The sequence below is a fragment of the Pantherophis guttatus genome, chromosome 4 (genome assembly GCF_059756535.1).
Source record: "Pantherophis guttatus breed Tessera chromosome 4, ASM5975653v1, whole genome shotgun sequence".
In the NCBI taxonomy this organism is placed as follows: Eukaryota; Metazoa; Chordata; class Lepidosauria; order Squamata; family Colubridae; genus Pantherophis; species Pantherophis guttatus.
The window spans coordinates 16,049,705-16,067,715 of record NC_142066.1 but is presented as its reverse complement, the minus strand read 5'-3'; the positions used below and the strand labels follow the sequence as shown (position 1 = coordinate 16,067,715).

The 18,011-nt window shown below is 40.9% G+C and overlaps 1 protein-coding gene across 1 annotated transcript; it reads left to right on the top strand.

Moving 5' to 3' along the window:
• The first annotated feature begins 1,400 nt into the window (after positions 1 to 1,400).
• Positions 1,401 to 17,896, top strand: LOC148113771 (vomeronasal type-2 receptor 26-like). The gene is made up of 7 exons (XM_087893370.1): positions 1,401 to 1,595; positions 9,828 to 9,997; positions 10,967 to 11,258; positions 12,266 to 13,114; positions 15,463 to 15,690; positions 16,626 to 16,752; positions 16,995 to 17,896. The coding sequence occupies exons 1-7, from the start codon at positions 1,401 to 1,403 to the stop codon at positions 17,894 to 17,896; spliced, it is 2,763 nt and encodes a 920-aa protein (XP_087749496.1).
• The last annotated feature ends 115 nt before the right edge of the window (positions 17,897 to 18,011 follow it).

Here is an 18,011-nt window from a genome sequence, read left to right as displayed (position 1 = left end):
GATAAATTGATAACAAAAACTTATAATTATCTATTAAGATATAAATTAGAAGAAGTGGTTAAAGAAAATATGATAATTTGGGTGAAGAACTTCGGATATAACATTGAATTGGAAAAATGGGAAAAATTATGGAATGTAAATTATAAACTAACAATGTCTGTATCCTATAAAGAGAATATGTACAAAATGTTCTTTTATATATATATATATATTTACTTTTTTTATTTTTTTAATTACTAACATTACAAACAACATATACAATACTTCACCCTGTGCTATACATAAGAAAGGAAGATTTGGTTCTTCGGATATATCCTCATGATCGCCAAAATCCACGTTCTCGGGGTACAGGTACCGAAGCATCCAATTTTCCCAGTGCATAGTCCACGAATGGTTTCCAAATTTTCCAGAAAATATCTTCTTTATAGTCACCATTTCTAATTTTAATATCACATGTCATTTTATCGTTTAGAGCTAATTTCCACATTTCACAATACCATTCTTCTATTCTAAAATTCACATCTAATTTCCAATATCTGGCTAATATAATTCTACCCATTATAATCATAATTCTAATCAATTCTTTCTCATATTTTGTTGGTTCTATTTCCTTAATTATCAACAGTAATATAGTTTCTGGTCTCAATATTATTACTTTCCCCATCATTTCAAATATCATTTCCTCCAATTGTTGCCAAAACTTTTTAACTTTATCACATTTGTACCACATATGTTCATAAGTCCCTAATTCCATATCACATCTCCAACATTGTTTACTAATTTTGTTATCCATCAATGACAATCTTAATGGAGTCAAATACCATTTCCAAACAACCTTATAATTATGCTCTTTAATCCTTACAGATAACGTCTTCATAATTCTACTCTTCCAATTCACATTCCAATCTAAATCTGATATTTTAATATTAAGTTCTTTTTCCCAATTCATCTTCATTACCCTTTGTGGTTTTCCATCAAAATTTATAATCTTATATATCTTACTAATGAGTCCCTTTAGCCCAATTTCATCTTTCATAATTTGGAATACTAAATGTTCAAATTCAGTTTTACTTCTACTTATCGAACAATTGTCCCTTACATTCTTAGTCCATTTTTCTATCTGTATTTTTTCAAACAAGCCTAAACTCAATTTTTCAATGATTTCTTTTTTCTTCCTTCCTTACTTCTAAAAGCATGCGCAAGATGGCGGTCGCGTGGTGAAGTGCTGCGGTGAGATGGAGGACTTTTCGGGGCCTTAGGGGGTACTACAGGGGAGCCCGACCATCAGCAACCCCTGGTTTAGTCAGATGGGTCCGGGACGAGGGTTTTGAGACCTTCCTGACCCCTGGACGTTCCCGGAGTCGGAAGCGGCATGGGAGAGTGGAAATTGTGCTGCTCCGATGCTGCCGATGCTGCTGAGAGAGCCGAGAGCCGAGAGCGGAGGCCTGCTGGAGGGGAACAGAGAGCGGAGCCAAAAGCTGAGGCATGGTGGCTTATCGGGCGAGAATCGAGAGAGGAGAACTGAGAATGGAAGCACTGCTGGAGTGGAGAAGGGTGAGAAAAGAGAGCGGAGCAGCACAGAGAACGGAGATATGGTGGCTTATCAGCACGGTGGCGGGCTCAGTCAGTGGAGCTCGGGGCGAGGGTTTTTTAAGACCTCCCTCGCCCCTGGATAAGCCCAGAGGCATTGGCAGAGAAGATAAAGGAGGAAGAATGGCTTTGGGGCAGCGAGTGGTGGCAGCCCGTTGAATTTCCACCTAACCCACTCAGAAACTGAGAGGAGTATAAATGGGTCTTGGGATTGGAGAAGAGAGACCACCCCCCTCGGAATATCCTGGTGGCTGCAGAGGACCTGGAGGCCTCCTGTGACATTTAATGGAGGCTGGGGTCTGGAAGAACTGAGGAAAATAGGGCTGGTGGGTGACAGAGGGTTTTCCCTCGTATGGATACCAGCCCTTTTTCCTCCCCCTCCCGGGTACTGTGTCCGCCTAAATGGGCTCATTATTTGCCCTGAGTGAGTCCTCTCTCTCCCCCCTTTCTTCCCCTTTCCCCTTCTTCCCCCTCCTTTCTCCCCCCCTTTTTTTCATCGGGACTTACTCGGATGTGATCTTGAGTATAAGACTATGCCAAGGATTTCCCATCTTTGCCCCTGAAGTGACTCACTGACTGACTGATAGACTGATAAACTCTTCCTCTGACCATGGGTCAGCCAATTGATGCAACTGTTGAGGGGTCCTCTATTACATCATGAGTCTCATCTGTCGGAGAAGTTTTTTCGATCTACGGCCCCTTGGGGGCCCTGCCGTGAGAGGGTGGGCCAGAGGCCGTTCCCATTGGATGAGATAATCAGGACCCTCCTACTGTTGTGGGAGGACAGTAGAAATACCAATAGTACATCAATGAACAAATGGCTGTGTTACATTTTTTGTGAAGTCCCCTGTTTGAGCTCCGTGCCTCCATCGCTGTATCTTGGAGGTGTACACGACTGCGGATCTTCTTGCGCTGCGAGATTCCCCCCTCTCACAGATGTGGCCCTCATCGTTATCGAGGGCCCACCTCAATGACGGGCTTTGGGACCCAGAGAGGTGGCATGTGAAAACTAGGGGGTTGAGGGCTTTTTTATCAAACTTTTTAGTTAAATTTTTAAGGGGTCTCAGGGAGGGGGGAGGGTCAAATTAGAATTCAGGTTGTGGGTTTGGGGGAAAACCCACAAGGGGGAGGGTCGGGGTTGGGTCTGGCCGCGAAGCATGGTGGGGGGGTGGGCCCGGGATCGAGGGGGGGTTAGAGCTCATCCAGATAGTGTTTTCAATATCAATACTGTGGGTGGGAGAGGTAGATATGGCGGGAGCAGGGGACCATATCGTGTTAGGGGAGCGCGCACTTGCTGTTTACGAGCAATGGCGTGCTCCGGCCCCCAAAACTCCACCCATCTCGCAGGTTGCATAGACCCTCAGGGCCCGGGCCTTTGGCTGATGCTGTGCAATGCCAGGACTGTAGTAAATAAAGCCCCCCTCATTTGTGATCTTATTCAGGAGGGGGGGCGGACCTGGCAGGTGTTACGGAGACCTGGTTGGGCCAGGAGGTGGTGTTCCCCTCATTGAAATGTGCCCTCCAGGTTTCCTTGCTTTCCATCAGCCGAGGTCACAGGGGAGGGGTGGGGGGGTAGCGGTTATCATTAAGGAAGGTCTGAAACCGAGGGAGGCCACTGTCCCTCAGACGACCGGCTGTGAATCCCTCCTTGTGAAATGGGGCCATGGGGTTCAGATGGGTTTGCTAATCACGTACCTGGCTCCCTGCCACGTGGCAGCAGCCCTGCCCGAGCTACTCAACGTCATCGCCACAGTGGTGGTTGATATCCCCAGGCTTATGGTCATGGGGGATTTCAACCTACCGTCCATGGGCGAGGCGTCTGAGGTGGCTCGGGAGTTCATGGCTTCCATGACAGCTATGGACCTGACCCAGTTAATTCATGGTCCTACCCACATGGGGGGAAACACGCTGGATCTGGTTTTTGTCTCTGGACAGTGGTTGAGTGATCTCGAGATAGGGGATATAGTCACTGAGTCCTTGTCATGGTCTGATCACTCTCTCCTTCATCTCGACCTTCGAACCGCTACACCCTGCCGCAGGGAGGCGGAGCCGGTAAGATGGTTCCGCCCCAGGCGCCTGATGGAACCTGATAGGTTCCAGATGGAGCTTGGGCCATTCCCTGAGGATCTGGCACACGCCTCGACTGGAGACCTAGTGGCCGCCTGGGATAGGGCGGCCGCTGGAGCTCTAGACCGGGTCATGCCTTTGCGGCCTCTGACCCGGCGCCGATCTCATTTAGCTCCTTGGTTTACTGAGGAGCTGAGGGAGTTGAAGCGCCGGAAAAGACACCTAGAGAGTAGTTGGAGGGCCAGTCGTTCTGAATCTGACCGGACACTGGTAAGATCTCATATTAGGAATTACCTAGTGGCAATAAAAGCAGCGAAATGTAGTTACTTTGCTGCTCTTATTGCATCATGAGATAATCGCCCGGCCGCCCTGTTTAGGGTGACCCACTCCCTGCTCCACCAGGAAGTGCGGGAGGACCCCTTGGAGGGTAGAGCCAAGGATTTTGTTCAATATCTGTATGACAAAATCACTCAGATTCGGGAAGATCTAGACTCTGACTGGGTAGTCTCAGGGGGAGGGACTGGAGCAGGTCTTGAGAATGTTATCTGGGATGAGTTTGATCCTGTGACCCCTGAGGATGTGGACAGGATTCTGGGTAGACTGAACGCGACCACTTGTTTATTGGACCTGTGTCCCTCCTGGTTAGTGCTGGCTTCTCGGGAGGTGACACGAGGCTGGTTCCAGGGGATTATAAATGCTTCGTTGGGTGAGGGTGTCTTTCCTGCCACCTTGAAAGAGGCGGTGGTGAGGCCTCTCCTCAAGAAGCCTTCCCTGGACCCGGCAATGTTGGTAAATTATCGTCCGGTCTCCAACCTTCGTTTTGTGGTGAAGGTTGTTGAGAGTGTGGTCACGCAACAGCTCCCCCAGCACCTGGATGAAACGACGTATCTGGATCCGTTCCAGTCGGGCTTCAGGCCCGGGTACAGCATGGAAACGGCGTTGGTCGCGTTGGTTGATGATCTCTGGAGGGCTCGGGACAGGGGGTGCTCCTCTGTCCTGGTCCTGTTAGATCTCTCAGCGGCTTTTGATACCATCGACCATGGTATCTTGCTGCACCGGTTAGAAGAGTTAGGGGTGGGAGGCACTGTGTTGCGGTGGTTCTCCTCCTTTCTCTCTGACCGGTCGCAGTCTGTGTTGACAGGGGGACAGAGGTCGACCCCGAGGCCCCTCATATGTGGGGTGCCATAGGGGTCGGTCCTCTCGCCTCTCCTGTTCAACATTTATGTGAAGCCGCTGGGCGAGATCATCTGTGGTTTCGGGGTGAAGTACCATCAGTACACTGATGACACCCAGCTGTACATCTCCACCCCGGATCACCCCAACGATGCCCTTGAAGTGATGTCCCGGTGCCTGGAGGCCGTACGGATCTGGATGGGGAGGAACAGGCTCAGGCTCAACCCATCCAAGACCGAGTGGCTGTGGTTTCCGACGTCCCGATATAGGCAGTTGACGCCATCACTGACTATTGGGGGCGAACCATTGGCCCCCACGGAGAGGGCTCACAACTTGGTCGTCCTCCTGGATTCACAGCTGTCTTTAGAAGAGCACCTGATGGCCGTGACCAGGAGGATTTTTTATCAGGTTCGCCTGATTCACCAATTGCGTCCCTTTCTGGATCAGGACTCGTTACGCATGGTCACTCATGCCCTCGTCACCTCCCGCCTGGACTATTGTAATGCTCTCTACATGGGGCTCCCCTTGAGGAGCACCCAGAGGCTCCAACTGGCGCAGAGGGCGGCCGCGCGGGTGGTAATGGGAGTGTCATGGTGCTCCCATGTGACACCTCTCCTGCGCGAGCTGCACTGGCTCCCAGTGGTCTTCCGGGTGCGCTTCAAGGTTTTGGTTACCACCTTTAAAGTGCTCCATGGCTTAGGACCTGGTTATTTACGGGACCGCCTACTACCACCAATAGCCTCCCACCGGCCAGTACGCTCTCATAGAGAGGGACTCCTCCGGGTGCCGTCAGCCAAACAGTGTTGGCTGGCGGCCCCTAGGGGGAGAGTCTTCTCTGTGGGGACACCTACCGTCTGGAATGAGCTCCCCCCAGAGATACGGAGGATCCCGGATCTGCGCACCTTCCACCGCGCTGTGAAGACCTTTTTATTCCATCAAGCGGGCTTGGCCTAATCTCCTCCCTCTTTTAATATGTAAATTTTAATCTGTTTTTAAATTATTGGGGTGTTTTAATCTGTCCGGGCCAAAATGATTTAATTTGATTTTATCTGGTTTTTAAATTTTGTGTATTTATGTATTTTATTGCTTGGCTGTTCACCGCCCTGAGTCCTTCGGGAGTAGGGGGGTATACAAATCAAATAAACTAAACTAAGCTAACTCCTTTCATTTTCTGAAGTTTTTAACCAATCTATTATAGTTTGTATATTTTCATCTTCCATTACCCTATCACGACTTATATTAGTTTTAATCGGCCAATTTTCAATTGTCTTCCCTAAGAAAATTATATCTGGAATTAAAATTTTAACAAATTTATTCCAAATTTTACTCAGTCCCTTTAACCAATAGCTACTAATTACACATTTTGATTTTGATTTGATTTTGATCTGTATCCTACAAAGAGAATATGTACAAAATGTTCTATAGATGGCACCTCCTGCCTGCCCGACTGGCAAGAATGTTTCTGAACACCTCCCCAATATGTTGGAAATGCAAACTCCAAAAAGGAACCTACTACCATATGTGGTGGTCCTGTCAGAAAGCAAAACAATTTTGGCAGACGATTAGAATACAAATAGAGGAAATCAAACACCAAAAAATAGAAATGAGGCGAGAAACCTTTTTATTAGGAATAATTACAGGACAATACGAAAAAGAAATAAAATACTTAATTATTCATATACTAACGGCAGCACAAATAGTTTTTGCCCAGAATTGGAAGAATGAGGATATACCAACAGAAGATAAAATAATTAGTAAAATTATGGAATGTGCAGAAATGGACAAACTTACAAAGGAAATACAGGAAAAGGAGGAAATGGACTATTATTTAGTATGGCATAAATGGTATAACTGGTTGGAGAAGAAGAAAGGGAAAAAGGATATGGATATAAATGAGAAGATAAAAATTATAGATAAGAAATTAAGTACCAATTAAGGAAAATAGTAAATTAAAGATGTAAATTAAGAAAATGCGAAGAGATGATGTACGGGGATTACTGACTACCTAAGTGATATTTAAATCTAAGTGCTATTGCTATTTCTGTGATCATGCAGTTAAGTATTGTACATTCACTGTTGAACTGATAAAAGGTACCTGGAGAAAGTTTCCTCCTCCTCTTACTGTTAATCTTATTCTGACCTAAACATTTTTATACACAAATGTATTCAATGGTGGGATTCAGCCAGTTTGGACCAGTTGAGGCGAACCGGTAGTTAAATTGCTGCTGGCCCTGCCCCTTCCAGGAGTTCCTACCTGCCCCATTTTGACTCCCAGGTAAGTGCAGGGAGGCCTACTAGGCCCAAAACGGGGCGTGGGAGTGTGTGGCACGCCCCCCCCGGTGTCCCATTTTCACTCCCAGGAGGCTTCAGGGAGACCTACTAGGCCCAAAATGCGGTGGGGGTAGTGTGTCCCCCCCCCCCCGTGGTGCATTTTCGCTCCTAGGAGGCTGCAGGGAGGCCTCCTAGGCCCAAAACAGGGTGCCAAGGAGGGACATCACATCTCCCACACAGACCATTTTTGTTCCAAGGGGGATGCAGGAGGCCAAGTGCTGCCTGTCACACCCCATATCCCTGGCCACCATGGCCACGCCCACCTAACTGATCATTAGGGAAGAGAGCTGGTTGTTAAATTATTTGAATCCCATCACTGAATGTATTGGACTAAAAAAAAAAAAAAACACCAAACCTTCCATTAAGAAATGCAAATTTTATTTATTTATTTATTCATTTATTTAACTTACATGCCAAGCATATCACCTCAAGGTGATCTAGATAGCTTATAATCAATAGAAACAATATTAAACGTTAAAACAATACACAGTAACATTGCTTTGAAATTGACAAAAATGGAAGGAAGAGAGTCATATGCACAAAGGGAGAAGGTGGGGTCTTAGCTTAGTCTATTAATCGTCTCCAGAATGAGATGCCTCTATACAATTTGCAGGTTCTACATTTTCTACAATTCAGACAGATTCAACAACCGCAGCCTTTCCTATACCCTCCTCATTTCCCTCCTCCTCTCCTTCCTTTGTTCTCTGCTTTTCATTGGTCGACCCGTGAAGATAATGTGTCTCCTTCGACAGAACTGCTTTTGGAATCATCTTCTCAGTGGCTGTTTCTTGCATGTTGGCCAAAACCATCATTTTGTACTGTATGGCTTGGAACTTCTCCACCCTTCCCAGATGTAGATATGTGGTCCATAAGTAGTGGAATAATTATAGAATGTAATGAAGGATCTGTTGCAATGTTTTATTCTATTTTTGGTTTTATGGGTTTCCTGGCTATAATCAGTATTATTGCAGCTTTCTTAGCTAGAAAGTTATCAGACACATTCCAGGAAACCAAGTCAATTACTTTCAGTATGCTGGTGTTTTGCAGTGTCTGGTTGTCCTTTGTGCCTGCCTACATAAGCACCAAAGGAAAATACACAACAGCTGTGGAGATCTTTGCCATTTTGGCTTCTAGTGCTGGGCTCCTGGCTTTTACCTTTTTCCCAAAATGCTATGTCATTATAATTAGACCAGATCTTAATAAAAGGGAGCAATTAACAAAAAGAGTAAATTAAACTATGTTGTCAAAAAAAAAAAAATCTCCACTGGTGGAAATACAACGACACCCAGCATTTAAATTCTACCTGACATCATAACGCTAGATAAATGGGAGAATGTATGGACTAATTGGTAAAAAAATTACTTTGAATTATAGTTTGAAAGAACATTTTTATAAAATGATGTATCCTTGGTCTTTGACTCAAGATAGATTAGCAAAAATGTATAGATGGACTTCTAACAAGTGTTGGAAATGTAAGAGACACTGGATTATACAGTTTTATGAGAGACTGGAAGTCATTTATGGACTTCTACAAGTTAAATAGAGTTAAATACAAGTTAAATAACAGATAGTTAAAAGAAAGATTTGAAGATTAGTGTAATGTTTTAGCTAACCTGTTCACCATATATACATACATATATGAGAAAGAGAGGGAGGGAGGGAGGGGTAGAGAGAACTGTCGGGCCAATATGATTAACAGATAGAGATCCCTTCATCTGGAATGTTAATTTATATAATATAGTTTTCTTGTTAAATAAGGAAGAGAATGTTTACAACTATTTGTAGACCCATTATGTTAGGGGAGGAGAATTCATAAGGTGCTTTTATTTAATTTCAGCATCCAGCTGGGTGGGATTTTTTATGCTCAATGTTAGACATTTGGGTCATTATTATTATTTTTCTTTGTTGTTTTTGTTCTTGGTATTGGATATATGCTTTCCTGGGTTGTGTATGGTTGGATTTTTTTTCCTTTGTATTTATTCTTATTGATAAAACAGAATAAATATACAGTATAGAAAAGCAATAAAGAAAATTTTACTTGACATATCAATCTCATCAAAGCATGCATTTCTCTACATCATCTTTGTTATTGTGGCAACATGAAGGGAATTGTGTATGTTCTTTTTCTTTTTTCTTTTGTACTCTCTGAGATGCACTTTGAAGTCAAATACTCTCACATGGACTATATTCAATTTTGTTCTCATAGTATAATAGAAATGATGTTGTCTGTATGTCCTTCACTGGTCAAAGTTCAGTATGACTAGGAATAATCTCTCGGGGACACTAGAGTTTTTGCTGTAAAAGAAATTAGTTTTGCAAAAAAAGAGAATGAAACAGAACTGGCTCTTGAGTCATTCATTATCTTCTCCATAATTATGAACTTTTTTAGCAAACTGGTAATTCCCAGGGCCATTATTACTACTGACAGAGACTTTAAGCTTCTCCTCTGGCCTTCAGAAATAGACAGACTATAGAGATAGAATAATATCCTAGGTTTGGCACTGAGGCTTTATTCTGTAGTTACCTGATTATCAATTCATCGTGTTGCTCTGCAGATCAAGGGTGTGCTAACAATAATGTGGGATACAGTGAAGTCTTTTTTTTCACAAATGATTTTCTATGTAGCTGTAATTCTTGGTTTCCTCATATTATTCTTTCTCCCTAAGAGTGTTGGCCAAGTAGAAAAATGCAGGAGCACTGAGCCTGCATCAATTTCTCATAAATATGATCAAGCTGGGGACTTCATTGTTGGTGGTGTAATTTCTCAGACCTTCGTTATGTCTGAAAGGATGTCATTCAGGTATCATCCCAGCAAGGATGATTTGGTAGAACACATGTGAGTAACTAGATATTTTAAAACTTCCTCCTACATCTTCTTATTCTTTCTTTTTATTTTCTGCGCAAGACATTCTACAGTGTATGATTTTGGTCACATGTGAACAATCAAGTATTTTTTAAATTATGTACTATAGCATCTGTTTATTTTTCTTCAAAAAAGTACCCCTTTCTGTTCAGTTTAGACTGATGGTGTTAGTACATCTTACAGTATAAATCATTTTAATGTTAGTTCTTTATAGAATAGAATAGAATTCTTTATTGGCCAAGTGTGATTGGACACACAAGGAATTTGTTTTAGGTGTATATGCCCTCAGTGTACATATGGAGAATAAAATACATTCATCAAGAATAAAAAGATACAATACTTAGTGATAGTCAAGGTTAGTAATAAGCTATCAAATTGTACTAGGAAACAAATAAAAACAATATAATTGAAAGATACAAGCAACATGGTTATAGTAATAAGTGGGAAGAGATAGATACTAGTAAGGAAGAGAAGAATAATAGTAATAATATAGTCTTAGTAAATTATTTGACAGTGTGGTGGGAATTAGTTGCTAAGCAGAGTGATGGCATTCAAGAAAAAACTGTCCTTGTGTCTAGTTGTTCTGGTGTGCAGTGCCCTATAGGGTTATTTTGAGGGTAGAAGTTGAAACAATTTGTGTCCAGGATGTGAGGGGTCTGTATCACAAGGCTAGTTGTTCAACCTCCCTTCTTTATGCAGATTTATCATTGTCTTGAATGAGACCAATCACTGCTGTATCATCTGCAAACTTCATTATTTTGAGAGAGGGATCTTTTGAGATGCAGTCATTGGTGGAGAAGTGGAGAGAGCACACAGCCCTGGGAGGCTCCATTACTAATTTTACATCATTCTTCTCCTGCTTAAACATAGGAAAGAATAAAACTTTATTTCAGAACTAATTATACAGAGAATACTTAACTATTTTTTAAAATTTCATTCTAGATTATTGTCACAGAGCTACCAACACATCATGGCTGTGGTTTTTGCTGTAAAGGAGATTAATAAAAATCCCCAGATCTTAACCAATATCACACTAGGCTTCAACATTTACAATAACTATTTTCTTCCAAGATATACTTGTATTGCTGCTCTGGAACTCCTCTCTACACCAAAGAGATTCATCCCTAATTATAAGTGTCACAATCAGAAGAATCTGATTGCTGTCATAGGAGGACCAAGTTCTATTGAATTTCTTGATATGGCTACCATTATGACAGCTTACAAGTTTGTGCAGGTAAGTCCTTAGCTTAACATATATTGGAGATTGGGGTGGGTTAACAATATTTTAGTGTTCTAATATTTCATTGTGGTAAATTGATAAATTTACACAATGATAAATTTCATTGTGGTTTCTTTTGGAGAAAGTTTAAAAAACAAATGTAGCTTCGATAATCTCAGCTGAACTTTGGAAAGAGCATCCAAATATAACAAGTATAGCTGTCAAAGAAGTCATGGTATTGTGTACATCACATTGGTATAGCATTCTTTTGTGACATCTTTGTAGCACTTACGTGGACAATCTTGAAGTCTTCCCAAACTTCTGTACACTCTAGAGCAACTGGCAAGGCATGTGTTGGCCATCCATTCTGATGATGTGTCCCACCCACCGAATCTGGGCTCTGATTGTCAAATCCAGCTTCAGTATCCAACTAAAATTCCTGGACCATTTCATTTCTGAAAAGCTTACTTTATATTAAATACATGGCTAAGCAATGTCGAGGTAAAACTAACTCTGAGATCCTCAGGTCCCAGTTAATAGTATTAAACAATGATTTTCCCTGCCAAACCCCCAGACTTCCACGTAGACCAAGTAAACCATTTCCCTTTGTTATGGGAACCATCTGCCTCAACTGCACACCTGTTAAGATGTCCTTGAAAAGTTTCTAGAATCTCACAAGCTTCAGTGGAACTGTAGAAGTGTCATTCCTCTAGTTAACTCATTTATAATCAACACTTCCCCTTCCCCACCTTTCTCTAATGGCAAATAGAAATGACAAGATACATAGCTGCCAAAGTTTCACTCTTGACACTGATAATCAAGGGTTCAATGCTGCTGGACTCTACATGATCAACTTATTAAAAAATTAAATTAACTGATTAAATTGAAACATTAATTAAATTCATTTCAGTTAATATTATATAGCATATTAATAAGTGGTATTTAATACAGTTATATTAAAATACACCAAAGACCACCATTTACTGTGTGACTGGTATTTTTCATCACCTTGTTTGTTTTAGTTTGCATATAGTTCTGTCCCAGAGACCAATAGCATTACGCAAAGTCATTTCTTTTACTGGATGCTCCCAAAGGCCAATCATCAATATCATGGACTTCTCCAGCTCTTTTTGCATTTTGGCTGGACCTGGATTGGGATGTTGTACCTTAATATTGGCAACATAGCTGAGAACTTGCTGAGGAATGTTATTCCCATGTTTTCCAGAAGTGGGATTTGTTTTGCATTCATAGAAAAAATCTCAAGTGAATTTCTCAATGAGGATGAGAAGACACTGCGTACATCATACAATATTTTAAGTGTTGTTTCGAAGAGTACAGCTAAAATAGCGATGTTTCTGGGGGGATTTCAGAGTATGCTAAATTTAAGGGCTTTGCTCAGATTTTCAGAATATAACGATATGCCATGTAACCCCAAGGTTTGGTTTATGACAGCGGAGGTAGACTTCTCATCCCTTCCTTTCCAAAGATATTGGGATCTTAATTTCATTCATGGTTCTATAACGCTTGCAGTACACTCAACACAAGTGTCGGCTTTCCAGAAATTTGTTCAGATGAGGAGCCCGATTTTAGATGAGGAAGATGGATTACTAATTCAGTTTTGGCAACAGATGTTTAACTGTTTGCCCCAAGTTTCCATCACAGACGAAGAGGATGACAATATCTGCACTGGGGAGGAGAAACTAGAGATTCTCCCTGTATCTGTGTTCGAAACCAGCATGACTGCCCACAGCTACAGTATCTACAATGCTGTCTATGCAATTGCACATGCTTTGCATGCCATGTATTCTTCTTTCCAAGGCCGACAAAGAAGAATAATGAGAGAGAATTTCCTGAGTCAACAGTCATGGAAGGTAAGGAGAATAATTTGGACATTCCACTAGGTCCATAGTAGCAAACCTATGGCACATGTGCCAGAGGTGGCATGCAGAGCCCTCTCTGTGGGCACGCGTGAACAGGAAGCTGTTCTTCCAGGTTCCATTGCACCCATGTGCACCAGATAGATGTTGCTGCATACATGCGCACAGCAGCCAGCTATCTTCTGGGTTCCAGTCCGTGCTTGTGTGCCAGCCAGCTGGTCTTCATGCAAAGACCAGCTGGCCGGTGCACATGAACGTGACAGAACCTGGAAGTGCAGCTGGCTGCTGCAAAGATGGGCTCTAGCCAGCTGCTCTAGTCTGGGTTCCGGTGCTGTAAATTGCTGTAATAAAGCAAGTTAGTATACTTTGAAGGAATATATGGTTTGATAAAAATTTACAAAACTATTACAATTTACAATGGGAATTTAACTTTCAACATTTGTTTCTGCCTGTATGAATTACTTGTCTAAACTCTCTCTCTCTCTGTGTGTCTGTTTGTGTGTTTGTTTCTCATTATATATCCAATGGTTTTTTTAGAAAATAATTTGTCTATTTTAACCATCAAGACTGTTCTACCAATTATGGAACATCTTATATCAATTTTCCCTCTATATAACATTTAACTCCAGGGACTTCTCCAGGTAGTCACTAGGAATCAAAGGTGCATATGTACATACAAACATGCATGCAAACATGAAGAGAAAGAAAGAAAGAGAGAATGTGGAGAGAGGGAGAGAGAGAGGGAGGGAGGAAGGAAGAGTGACAACATTCAGAATAAATGTTCTTCTCTTGAAATTCCAATTGTTGCATCTCTTCTACGTAATCAAATTCAATATACATTTTATTATATGGCATTTGACCTTCTCAGATTCTGATTAATATTAGTGTAACAATGTTTAAATTAGAAGGATCAAATAAACAAAATTGTGTGTCACAAGGTTTTAAAATTCAGAATTCAAAGTCTTTCAATATTTCCTTGTTTCTCCTGTTCTTTTTATGCTATTTTCCCTATTTTAAAACATTGAAACCAAGTAAGTACACTAGATTATTATTAAGTAGGAAGCCCAAGACCTCTCATGTTTCTCTTATTAACAATAAAATCTTCCAATTTATTATCTTTCCATGAGATGTCTTTTTTTCTCTCATTTTTATTAGTTTATAGCATAAAACCCAAAAGTACAAAAGCAAATAGTAGGACACAGAGTGAAAGGTAAGGGGAAGAGATATCCTTGGGATGTCTTGTTATTATGATAAAAGTCTTCTTAAAAATAGACATTCAATAACAAGGTGAGAAGTAGAAAAGATAAACATAAGCTTTTTTTTCTGTGTTTGACCCAGATATTCAGTAGATTATTTATTATTGTATTGTCTCTTATAAGTTTTCTATTTTTGATAGTTAGACTTCCTTAATGATGCATTATGTCATCTTTATAAAATTGATTTTTTTCAATAGATGGAATTATTCTTTGCATAAGAAAAAAAATATTGTTTCGTTTCTGTAAGTGTAAATATTTACCAAGTCATATTATTAAATTAGTGAATAATTTATTTGCTGAGTTATTATAAACATGTTTTGAAAGAGAACTTTAACTACTCATTGTCCTACAAATATATATATATATATATATATATATATATATATATATATATATATATATATATATATATATGTAAGTTTTCACGGGTATATATGTGTGTACAGTTAATATTTCCGGTTTCTTCCTGTGTAATTGTGAACATATCCCTAAAAGGGTAGAAGCAACGTTTGGCAGAATAATTGGCAGAATAATATTTGGCAGAATAATCAGAGAGGCTATTGAAATAGAGAAAAGACCATATTGCATGAATAAACATGATGACACTTCCCGTCTGCCTACTATTTGGAAACCTGCTCTCATAGATAGACGAATCTTAACACAAAATATAAAATATAGATCAAGGGTTCATCAAAAGGCCTGTATTGCCACAAGTTCCAGCCAAATCACATTCCAGCCAGCCACAAAGATGAAGCCCTGCCACCTGGTGGAGAAAAACCAACCATACACCCGAAGCCAAGCCAATAAACACAGACTGGGACTCCCAACCAATCAGAATGAAAAGGTGGAGCCATCCCAGACTACTACCAGATTTGAAATAGTAATGGCAGTTACTGCAAAAGACCCCTCACATAAGCCTGATGATGGCAGATGAGATTCTGTCGAAACGTTGCTTCTACCCTTTTAGGGATATGTTCACAATTACACGGGAAGAAACCCGAAATATTAACTGTGTACACACACACACACACACACACACACACACACACACACACACATGTTTTCACTTTTATCACTACTGTTTAGCTCCACCGCTTTCTACAAAGTATATATTTTAATAACAGTGCTGGAGAAAAAATTTCTTTTGACCAGAATGGTGAACTGCTGGCAGGATTTGACATCATAAACTGGATCACTTTCTCAAACCAGACCTTTCTCAGAATGACAGTTGGAAAGATAGACCCATCAGCAACCACTGACAAATGTTTGACTATTGATGAACATGATGTGGTTTGGCCCAGCTGGTTTAATCAGGTAGAGTTCATGTTATTTTAACTCCTGTTGCACTTCTTTCCCCACTTTTTCCCCACTGTCCCAAAAGTGTTACACAGCTCAAACTTTAATCTGAATGGCACAGATATTCAGACATGTAAATTTTGAAGCTTGTGCTCGGTGAAATTATGTGGAAAACAATGAGTCCTTCAGAAAGACAGGAATGGTTGATCATCTGCTTCTTTCTTAGTTTCTAGTAATGGAAAGACTTGAGAATTATGGTGCAAATTCATACTCTAGCACCATTATAATCCATTCATCCAATGAATGTTAATGCATTTCCTGGATAAGGAATAAAACTATTAACAGCAATTTGTGGCCCCATTGCAAATAACTGAGAATTTGACCCTCAAAATTTAATTCATTGTAGGGTACCAATCTCTGGACAATTCCATTAGCAAACTCTGTTGGATTAAAAAAAATTGTATACAGACCAATAAATGCAACAATACAGTAAATTAACTTCCTAAGACTCAATATGTTCCTACATGACCACGCTGAAGATATAAAGGAAATGAACTAGTCTGGTGTAGTGGTTAAGATATCAGGTTGGAAACATGGCAACCATGAGTTCCAGTTCCATCTTAGACAAAAAGCCAGTTGGTTGAGCTTTGACCGGTTACCTGTTCTCAACCTTAGAAAGGAATCAAAGGCAAACCAATTCTTGAAATCTTGCCTAGAAAACTGCAGGGACTTGTCCAAATAGTCTTTGTGAACTGGACACAATTGAATAGAAGAAGAAAAAAAAAGAAATCCTATGATCCTATTTTATACTGCAGTATTCTAAAAAGATGGTAGATTCTCCTTGAATCAATGGTTCAACCTGCCAATGGAAGATATTTTGAGATCTACAGTATTTGAAAAAGCCTATTTTCTCTGTTGAACCTTTTTTTTTTTCTTTTTTCTTTTCTGGAAAGGAATGTCCTGTTTCACTTTGTAATGAGAAGTGCAAGCCAGGTTACCGCAAGACCAAGCTCGAAGGGCAATCGTTTTGTTGCTATAACTGCACTCGATGTCCAGAGGGAAAGATCACAAATCAGATAGGTAAGAGATTCCAGATTTATGTAGTTTCTTTTACACATAAACTGTTTCCTCTCTACTGATGGGTGAAGTGAAAAAAAGGAAATAAAAATGGACAGTTTATTACTTATTAACAAAATCTACACTAACAAATCATACCATGAGACTAATTCGCGACACACTTATTTATCTTTTTAATCTGAAAGACTAAGCAGGGTGGGTTCAAAAATATATCCTTATTTAACTTTCTATATTTCATTTATCAGATCGAGATGAATGTTTCCAGTGCCCAGAAGATCAATATCCAAACAACAAGCAGGACTTATGCGTGCCAAAGGATATAAGTTACTTAAGTTATGAAGAACCTTTGGGGATCAGTTTAGTGACCTTGGCTCTTGTGCTTTCTTTTATCACAATATTGGTGCTGGGAATCTTCAGGAAGTATCACAACACTCCAATCATCAAAGCCAACAACCGCAGCCTCTCCTATACCCTCCTCCTCTCCCTCCTCCTCTCCTTTCTTTGCTCTCTACTTTTCATTGGTCAACCCATGAAGATGACTTGTCTCCTTCGACAGACTTCTTTTGGGATCATCTTCACTGTGGCTGTTTCTTGTATGTTGGCCAAAACTGTCACCGTGGTGTTTGCGTTCATGGCCACCAAGCCAGGATCAAGGATGAGGACATGGGTTGGGAAAAGCCTAGCCCTTTCCATTGTTCTCTCCTGCTCCTTTATTCAATTTCTTCTTTGTACTGTGTGGTTAGCAACCTCACCCCCTTTCCCAGACATGGATAAGCACTCCTTCATTTCTGAAATTGTTGTGGAATGCAATGAAGGGTCAGATATCATGTTTTATAGTGTTTTATCTTTTATGGGTTTCCTGGCTATAGTCAGTTTTATTGCAGCTTTCCTTGCTAGAAAGTTACCAGACACTTTCCAGGAAACCAAATCTATCACATTCAGCATGCTGGTTTTTTGTAGTGTCTGGTTGTCCTTTGTCCCAGCCTATGTGAGCACCAAAGGCAAATACATGGTAGCCGTGGAGATTTTCTCCCTCCTGGCCTCCAGCACTGGGCTTCTGGCTTGTGTCTTTTTCCCCAAATGCTACATTATCGTCATGAGGCCTCATCTGAATAAAAGGGAGCATCTCATAAAGAGAACTGTTTAAGCAATCTTGCCTTTTGTTTTTGTCCAACATGGGAATAGCACAATGAGATAAATCCCTTAAGGCATCAATTTTGAGAGGTACATTAAAGGTCAAATAGTCATTAGCAGAACAAAGA